At 45.7% G+C, this 10,174-nt stretch overlaps 1 protein-coding gene across 2 annotated transcripts in view; it reads right to left on the bottom strand.

Moving 5' to 3' along the window:
• Window positions 1–4,542: 4,542 nt before the first annotated feature.
• LOC311328996 (cytosolic endo-beta-N-acetylglucosaminidase-like) overlaps window positions 4,543–10,174 on the bottom strand; it is an 18,174-nt gene continuing 12,542 nt past the window's right edge. For both annotated transcript variants that reach the window (XM_084462880.1, XM_084462879.1), the window contains exons 12-14: window positions 7,192–7,291; window positions 6,431–6,542; window positions 4,543–5,531 (exon numbers count right to left, since the gene is read on the bottom strand). In XM_084462880.1, coding sequence (XP_084319006.1) covers window positions 5,124–5,531; window positions 6,431–6,542; window positions 7,192–7,291 — 620 coding nt within the window. In that variant the 3' untranslated portion in view covers window positions 4,543–5,123. The remainder of the gene's footprint in view (window positions 5,532–6,430; window positions 6,543–7,191; window positions 7,292–10,174) is intronic.

Below are 10,174 nucleotides of genomic sequence, written 5' to 3' on the forward strand. Positions count from 1 at the left end.
ACATACGAGGGGAGAGTTTTAGCTATGTCTTTTATATAAAAATCAACGAACTGACTTAGAGGTTCCAGTAGAGAGCCATTGCTGGAAATAATGGGTCTGCCCGGAGGGTTATTCAGAGTCTTATGGATCTTAGGTAGAAGATACAATACTGGGATAGTGGGAAACTCCTTTTTGAGGAAATCAAATTGATTTTGGGTGATCCAGTTCTTTTTCAGAGCATCCTCTAAGATGCTGTCCCTTATCTCTGCATATCCATCAGTAGGATTGCTACTCAACTGCTTATAAAAAGAAGTATTACTCAGTTGTCTCTTAGCCTCATTGACATAATCTACAGTGTTCTGAACTACTATTGAACCTCCTTTATCAGCTGATTTGATTATAATTTTGGGATTGGACTGTATCTCCTTAAGAGCTTTCCTTTCTACCATGCTGATGTTATATTTCCTAGGGGTATGTTTAGCTTTTACCAGTGCATCAATATCCCTTTCAACAACTTTACTGAACGTCGCCAATGTAGGATTGGGAACACCAGGAGGAATAAATGTAGATTTCTTTTTGAATTTATCAATACCCGTAACTGTCTGGGTCGAGTTTCGAAAAAAATGCTTAAGATGTAATTGTCTAAAAAACCTATAGCAATCAACTTTCAAATTAAATGCATTGACCTTACTGGTAGGCACATAACTTAGTCCTTTGCTAAGAGCTCTTTCTTGGTCTAAAGTCAATGTGTGGTCAGATATGTTGATTACCACTGGTTCATCATGCTGCGGGTTATCCTCTGGAGACTGCGGTCGCTGCGATCTCTTGCCCCGCCTCGTCTTTTTCTTCCTCCTCTGTTGGGGGGATGTGGTGGTGGTCTTCGATGTCCTCCTAAAAAATGGTCATCCATAGAAGACTCGCTGGTGTGTCCTGGATCACTCCGCTCATCTTGGCTCCTCAGTTGATCGGGTTGACGCTCATTTCGTCTCCATCCGTCTCTCCTCCAATTGGCTCTCCTGCTCTCAGGTCGGTCGTGGGCGGTATCTTTCCAGTTGTAGACGGCATCATTTTTATAATCTTCCGCGTCTCTTTCAAACTTTTTAATTTTGTATGCCTTCAGTTCTTTTTCAAACTTTATCAGTTCTTCTTTTATTGAGTTTTCAAGACCTGTCCACTCACCGATCTCAAGCTCTTTTTGTAAAAGTTCTCTTGTGTTCTCAATTTCAATATGTACCTGTGTTGCTTCTTGTTTAGTTTGCTCAACAATGAGTAGCGTTAAATCCAATGAGCACTTATTTAATACCTGTTCCCATTTCTGCAGGAACATGGGATCTTTATTTCCCAGCGAAGGTCTTTTATTCATTCTCAGTCCGCGGGGGATTTGTTTGGTGCGCCAGTATTCAGATAGTGCTATACTGTGCCATTTCAAACGCGTTTCTTTTTTCATCAGGTCATTGAGCGTCATTTTCAACTCTCTCGTTGTGATGTTAATGTCACTACTCGTTCGGCCTTCAAACAGTGATTGTTGGTCAATTATATTCTCCGCTTCCGCATCGCTTATCGAAAGACATTGTGTTTGATAATGTTTCCCCGCACCAGTCTCTGGAGTGGGCTTACTCATGTTAATCTTGGTAGTCGGGCGTACAACGAAGGGCAAGGGAGCCTCCTGGTAGATTCCCCGTACAGGTAAACTAATTAGACGTGGGTGCCCCGTGCACAGCTCGCTCAGTTCTTGGTGCAGGTGAAATCAGGATAATCCGATAATTCAAGTAGGAAGGAGTCACCGCGACACAAGGCTGGTAATTCCGTACTTTTATTAATTAAAAGAAACGAACAACGCGTTTCGCCTATGGCTTCATCAGGTTCGTGCTGAGAGAAGAACACAGGTGCTTTTAAAAAAGATGATCTGGGTGTGGTCGGTCCAATCAGCCGAACACCATCTGGATGGCCACAGCAATCAGCCAATTAATTAACAAACAAGTAATACTACACACAAAATTCATAATACATCACCATGTTAATCACGCCATAAGTGATTAACATTCATACAGTATACTAGAAACAGCCACCCTTATTCACAATCACAGTAATTTTCCTTGATTTCCTATACCGGACATCATCATCATAAGGACCAAAAAGTGACTGGAGTGACAGCATAGTCTATACCAATAACCTCTGCCAATAACCTATGTCTGGAGGGTGGGTGGTGAGCAGGGAAGAAGTGTCCCTGTCTCTCTTCTAACAAAGGGATATCTGCAGAGAAAGAAAAACAAACATTAGTGTCATTATAACAAAAATGAACTCAAATCTAATGTTTCATTGAGGCCATGTGGTTCCATAGAATTCAATGTAAAGTATCATTTGATGTTGAAAGTTTATATACTAATATACCACATGAGGGCGGCATTGAGGCCATACAGTACTTCCTTAGACCTATGGAACAAGCTCCAGTTGACTTCTTGATGACCCTTACGAAATTCATATTGGAATCCAATTATTTTATGTTTGACAAGAAGTTTTATCTACAGATTGAAGGGACCTCCATGGGTTCTCCTTTTGCGCCCAACTATGCCAACCTATTTATGGGGTTATGGGAAGAAAATTTCATTTTCAACCCTAGAAACCCGTTTAAAGACAGTATTCTGTTTTATAAGAGATATATTGATGATATCCTGTTAGTGTTCACTGGTCCGGAAGAAGCACTGTTTGGTTTTAAAGATTTCATTAACAGCTCACATCCCTCCCTAAGATTCACCATGGAATATGACAAAAAGAAAATACATTTTTTAGATTTGCTAATTTCTGTCAATGAGAAGGGGACGTTGGACACTTCCATCTTCCGAAAAGATACTGACAGAAACACCCTTTTACATGCTAATAGTCACCACCCTAAGTCGATGGTAGAGAATATTCCTTATGGACAATTCCTTAGATTAAAGCGCATATGCAATAAGGAATCAGATTTTGAAACTAGTGCCATAGAAATGAAGGACAGATTTGCTAGTAGAGGGTACAGAAAAGAAACCATTGATAAAGCATACGATAGAGCTAAGGAAAAGGATAGACAACTCCTACTGACACCGGGACCCCAGGAACAGAAAGAAAATTCCATGAAACCGATATTTGTTTCTGAATATAGTAATGTCTCCAACGAAGTAAAAACTATTATCAAAAAACACTGGAATATTTTGAATTGTGATCCCAATTTGACAGAAATAGCCAAATCCACCCCTAGTTTCTGTTTCAAGAGAGGTAGAAATATTAAAGACAGTGTTGTTACTTCTATGTACAGGGAGCCCACCCCTCCCACCAATTGGTTGTCCCAGGAAGTATATGGGAACTACAGATGTGGGAGATGTACTCATTGTTCTCACACACACAACACCAAGAGTTTTTTTCACCCACAGACAGGAGAGAAATACAGAATTAAAGAATTCATAAACTGTATGTCGACACATGTGATATACATGTTAAAGTGTCCATGTGGGTTGGTGTATGTAGGACAGACTAAACGGAACTTGAAGCTCAGAATAGCAGAACACAAAGCTGCTATCAGGAATGGGAACATGGATTATGCCATTGCTAGACATTACAGGGACAGAAACCATGGTTCTGCAGCCTCTCTGAAATTCATTGGGTTAGAGAGGATCACTCCTAACCCAAGGGGAGGGAATTTGGTTCAGAAATTATTAAAAAGAGAAGCATTTTGGATCTTTACATTGAATTCTATGGAACCACATGGCCTCAATGAAACATTAGATTTGAGTTCATTTTTGTTATAATGACACTAATGTTTGTTTTTCTTTCTCTGCAGATATCCCTTTGTTAGAAGAGAGACAGGGACACTTCTTCCCTGCTCACCACCCACCCTCCAGACATAGGTTATTGGCAGAGGTTATTGGTATAGACTATGCTGTCACTCCAGTCACTTTTTGGTCCTTATGATGATGATGTCCGGTATAGGAAATCAAGGAAAATTACTGTGATTGTGAATAAGGGTGGCTGTTTCTAGTATACTGTATGAATGTTAATCACTTATGGCGTGATTAACATGGTGATGTATTATGAATATTGTGTGTAGTATTACTTGTTTGTTAATTAATTGGCTGATTGCTGTGGCCATCCAGATGGTGTTCGGCTGATTGGACCGACCACACCCAGATCATCTTTTTTAAAAGCACCTGTGTTCTTCTCTCAGCACGAACCTGATGAAGCCATAGGCGAAACGCGTTGTTCGTTTCTTTTAATTAATAAAAGTACGGAATTACCAGCCTTGTGTCGCGGTGACTCCTTCCTACTTGAATTATCGGATTATCCTGATTTCACCTGCACCAAGAACTGAGCGAGCTGTGCACGGGGCACCCACGTCTAAACATTTAAGAAGACACTTCAGATGTTCAGGAATGTCTTTGTGAGTCCACGATGGCCAGAATGGTCTTGTTTGAGATGACCCCAAAATGACGTCAAACTTTATACATTTTGAAACTTGTTTTCATAAAACAATTGTCAAATCAAGTCCAATCAAAACAAAAATAGTGTACAGCCAAGCAGTAAGTCTAGTTTATGCATAACCATGATTTATGTAATTGTATTGGTGGTTTTCACAGTTCAAATAATTCAATTTCAGGCTATAAGTTACTCAATTAAATAAAAAGTCAGTTTAATAAACATTTACAGCAAAGAAGCGTGGGTCAGCCAGCACTCATTAGACACCTCAGTCCAGCACAGCCTTGCTGTAACGCAGCCGACACGCAGACGGAAGAGAGCACAGCCTGGCTGTAACGCAGCCGACACGCAGACGGAAGAGAGCACAGCCTGGCTGTAACGCAGCCGACACGCAGACGGAAGAGAGCACAGCCTGGCTGTAACGCAACCACAGAGAGGAGGTACAGTATAGGTATAGGTACTGCACTTGTAACGCGCTCCCCATCCAGTTGTTACACACTGTTACACATTCACACACCAATGGCGGCAGCTGCCATGCAAGGTGCTAACCTGCTCATTGGGAGCAATTTGGGGTTCAGTGTCTTGCCCAAGGACACTTCACAGGTAGTCAGGAGGAGCCGGGATTCGAACCGCCGACCCTACGATCACTGAACGACCCTCTCTACCAACTGAGCTACACCGCCGCCCCCAGGAGGCCCCTAGACGACCGGAGATGAGTCTTTCTGCTCCTCTGTGAAGCTCAGGCTGATTCTGCCCCAGTGGCGCTGGGGAACGTGGAACCCTTCCCTGGTCACCGGTTCCACCACCAGCTCCAGCAGACCCGGCGGGTTGAGAACCTCCAGATCCGTTAGGCGGAACAGCGGCGAGTAGGCGCGGCCGACCAGAGCCAGCCGGCCGGGGGGGACGCGGGGGTCCGGCCCCCTCAGACGCCGCCAGTGGACCCGGAAGTGGCGCACCCGCTGGGCCGGGTAGCGCCAGCGTAGGGTGGCGTTGAGACGGGGGGCGGAGTCTGAGGAGGAGCTGGCGTCCCTCGACCAGACGACGTCGTACAAGCACACGCCACTGATTGGCTGGGGGGTCACAGAGAGACTCTCGGCGTCTAGGACCTGAGGGAGACGAGAATTAAGATGGAGTGAGGGAGAGAGAGAGAGAGAAGGAGGGAGAGAGAGAGAGAGAAGGAAGGAGGAAGAGAGAGAGAGGGGGTAGAGAGAGAAGGAGGGAGAGAGAGAGGGGGGGTAGAGAGAGAAGGAGGGAGAGAGAGAGAGAAGGAAGGAGGAAGAGAGAGAGAGGGTAGAGAGAAGGAGGGAGAGAGAAGGAGGGAGAGAGAGAGAAGGAAGGAGGAAGAGAGAGAGAGGGGGTAGAGAGAGAAGGAGGGAGAGAGAGAGAGAAGGAAGGAGGAAGAGAGAGAGAGGGGGTAGAGAGAGAAGGAGGGAGAGAGAGAGGAGGGAGAGAGAGAGAAGGAAGGAGGAAGAGAGGGAGAGGGGGTAGAGAGAGAAGGAGGGAGAGAGAGAGAGAAGGAAGGAGGAAGAGAGAGAGAGGGGGTAGAGAGAGAAGGAGGGAGAGAGAGAGGAGGGAGAGAGAGAGAAGGAAGGAGGAAGAGAGGGAGAGGGGGTAGAGAGAGGAGGGAGAGAGAGGGAGAAAGGAAGAGAGAGAGAGGGGGTAGAGAGAGAAGGAGGGAGAGAGAGAGGGGGTAGAGAGAGAAGGAGGGAGAGAGAGGGAGAAAGGAAGAGAGAGAGAGGAGATAGAGAGAGGGGGGGAGAGGGAGAAAGGAAGAGAGAGAGAGGAGATAGAGAGAGGGAGGGAGAGAGGAAAAACAGAGGGAGGGGGAGGAGGACAAAGAGACATTGGTTATATCATCTCATAAAACAGCTGTTTAAAATGTCCTCTACATAAACACAGCACACCTCCAGATACCTGGACCCATACAGTACCTAATACAGAGATACTTCTATACCGCACGTCTATGCGTGTCTGTACGGGACACGGTTTAGAGGGTAACGCTCACCATGATCTCCCCGATCCGGCAGACGAAGGGCGTGTCCCGCGCCCCTCCCTCCCTAAGCACGCCCACACACACCTCCCTCAGGGCGCAGCCCGTCAGCTCCAGCTGGGAACACCTGCACAGCACCACCATCAACACCACAACAATACTCCACATACACCTGCTCAAAGCTTATTCAACAGGATATTAGAGTAGGTGTGCTGATCCAGGACCAGTTTTGCTTTTCGTATGAAACTTATGAAGAGGCTGGAACCTGACCCTAGATCAGCACTGTTACGAATAAAAAGGTAGGTTCAAGTTAGGCTTATAACAGTACATTAGAAAGGGCGTGTTAACTAAATATTCTTCATTGCATTTGGGGCTGAGGGAGTTGGACAGGACAGATCGTGGATGTCGTAGCATGTTCTCTCTCCCGTGATGCTTTTAGCCTCTCTCACTCTGAAATGTAATTTAATGTAATGTATTGCTTTATAAATGTTCTTAGCCGGTAGACAAACATACTCCAGGAGCTTGCTCGATCGCCTTGTTGAGAGGGGTCAGGGAAGAGTTTTTACAGCTCACTTATCTGGCCCCCGGGTGATTACTGTTTTTTTGCTTCCCTCTGGAATATGTAGAGGTGGGTCGTATGCCCACCTCCCTTGTTCTCTGTAAAGCGCATTGTGTTGCCTCTGGGTATGAAATGCGCTCTACAAATAAAGCTTTGATTGCTTGATTGATTGATCGATCGTGAACTGGTTGAAATGATGACTGGTGTGAATCTCTACCTCACGGTCCATCCATCTGGCGTCCACTGACCACAGCTCTGAGAGAACTGCTTGACCAGCTGGTGCTCCTCCTGCAGGGCCTTGGGATGGACACTGCTGGCTACACACACACACACACACACACACACACACACACACACACACACACACACACACACACACACACGCACACACACACACACACACACAAACACAAACACAGTTTCAGTTTCATCAAAGCGAGCATCCAATAAACTTGAACTAGACTAGATGTGTGATTGAAAGAGGAAACGAGCAGGGTGGGGGGGTGAGTTAGGCTCCCGTCCCGAACCCTTAACTATCAGCTCAAATGCCTGGTGAAATGCATTGTGGGCATAAATGTATGGATGTCACAACTTTGTGATATGTACTGTATGAATGTCACAGCTACCAAGATAAAACAGAGGTACTAGTCATTAGTGAAAAAGCCAAAAGAGAGAGACCATCTTTGAATTGAATTGAAAGCTTTATTGTCATTATACCGAAGTATAACGAAATGTTGTAAGACCTCCCTCTAAAACAATACTCACAGCCACACAGCCACACACACACACACACACACACACACACACACACACAGAGGTTACACACATAGACCAACATAAGAGCATATATAGGAGCACACAGAAAATTGCACAGTCCCATATTTCTTCTATCAATATTCCGTTCAGTCCGAGTTATAAGTCCCATAGGGTGATGGAGTGTTTGTTCAGCTCCATGACAGCGCTAGGAAAGAAGCTGTTTCTCAGCCTGGAGGTGCGGGTTTTGAAGGCCCTATAACGCCTCCCGGAGGGGAGCAGGGGGAGGAGGTGGTGGGAGGGAGGGGTGGGCTTTGAAGGCCCTATAACGCCTCCCGGAGGGGAGCAGGGGGAGGAGGTGGTGGGAGGGAGGGGTGGGTTTTGAAGGCCCTATAACGCCTCCCGGAGGGGAGCAGGGGGAGGAGGTGGTGGGAGGGAGGGGTGGGCTTTGAAGGCCCTATAACGCCTCCCGGAGGGGAGCAGGGGGAGGAGGTGGTGGGAGGGAGGGGTGGGCTGTGAAGACCCTATAACGCCTCCCGGAGGGGAGCAGGGGGAGGAGGTGGTGGGAGGGAGGGGTGGGCTGTGAAGACCCTATAACGCCTCCCGGAGGGTAATTTTCCTCCCATTTAAAGGACAATGCTCGTTTTTGACAACCTGGACCTTATTTACGACATATTATAAGACGTTTGACTCACCGAGATCACTTTGGTGTAGTTCAGAGGCATGTAGAAGAAATTTAAAATCCAGTGCGAGCCAGTATATCCATGTAATGGCGGTGGACGGGGCACCGAGAATGCAGTTTCTAAAAATCTATTTTCTGCCGCGAAACGGTTGTTTTCATCAATCTGTCTTGATGAATCGCTAGTTGTGCTTACATAGAGCGTAGGCCTGTTGTGGTTTTTCACATGCCTCTGTAATATGATCTTTAGAAACGTCTTTAGACACGAAATAGCTTCCTCACTAGCTCCAGCACGCATGCGCACAGCGCGCTGGAGCAAGTGAGGAAGCTATTTCGTGTCTAAAGACGTTTCTAAAGATCATATTACAGAGGCATGTGAAATACCACAACAGGCCTACGCTCTATGTAAGCACGAAGCACGAAACACGCCGGTGCTGAGGGACAGACCCGTTATCAGGCCCCGTTGTTTCAAAGCGGCCATAGAAATGGTTGAGCTCCTCGGCCAGGGAGGCGTTGGTGTTGGTGGGCGGTTCCTCAGCCAAGGAGGCGTTGGTGTTGGTGGGCGGTTCCCGGTTGCCCCTGTGATCTGCTGGATGCCCGGCCACGCCCGGGTCGGATCATGGTTGGTGACGTGATCCTCTATTTTGTCCTTGTATGCAGATTTTGCTTCCTTTTTTTTCAAGTTGTGCCTGTCTGTACTGTACAGGTCTCTGTCACCTGATTTGAAAGCTGTGTTACGTGTCTTCAATAGTGCCTGAACCCCCCTATTCACCCATGGTTTCTCGTTAGGGAATATCCGGATGCGTGTGTAGATGTCAATATTTTCAGCTTTTTTTTTCTTTGTGCGCCGCCATGGCAATAAGCGTACTTAAAAACACTAGCACTTCATACGAAGTACCAGGCTAGGTGTTCACCTATGTAGGTGTCATATTTGACTCAGATCTTAATTTTGAAACCAAGAATACAGCAAGACATCTTTTTTTATCATTTAAGGAGCATTGCTAAGGTGCAACCTTCTCTCTCTCGGGCTGACGCTGAAAGATTAATGAAGGCTTTTATCACTAGCAAGCTGTTACTGTAAAAGATTAATGCGCTCGTCTACCAAAAGCTATAGTATCGGTCAACTATAAATGATACAGAAAGCTGCAGTGAGCGAGTCCTCACTAAGACTAGACAGACAACACACATCGCACCAGTCTTATAATTAATTCACTGGTTACCCATTAGTTTCAGAACCGATTTTAAGATTATTTTAGTCTATAAATGACTCTGTGGTCATGCACGCATGCTTTTAAAGGTACAGTACACATTCAGTGTCTATTATGCCCCCTGGCACTGACCTCTGAACGGTCCCTAAAGCCAAAACCAGGAGACACTGGAAAGCAGCTTTCAGTTTGTATGCTCCCAGTCTCTGAGATATCCTGCAGGATAGCCTAAAGGATCTAAAGGATGTGTACTGTACCTTTAAAGGACAATGCTCGTTTTTGACAACCTGGACCTTATTTACGACATATTATAATCGCTAGTTGTGCTTCCATAGAGCGAGGGCTTGTTGTGGTTTTTCACATGCCTCTAAATATGATCTTTAGAAACGTCTTTCGAAACGAAATAGCTTCCTCACTTGCTCCAGCACGCTGTGCACATTACAGAGGCATGTGAAAAACCACAACAAGCCCTCGCTCTATGTAAGCACAACTAGCGATTCATAAAGACAGATTGATGAAAACAACCGTTTCGCGGCAGAAAATAGATTTTTAGAAACTGCATT

The sequence above is a fragment of the Borostomias antarcticus genome (assembly GCF_949987555.1).
Source record: "Borostomias antarcticus genome assembly, contig: scaffold_79, whole genome shotgun sequence".
Taxonomy (NCBI): domain Eukaryota; kingdom Metazoa; phylum Chordata; class Actinopteri; order Stomiiformes; family Stomiidae; genus Borostomias; species Borostomias antarcticus.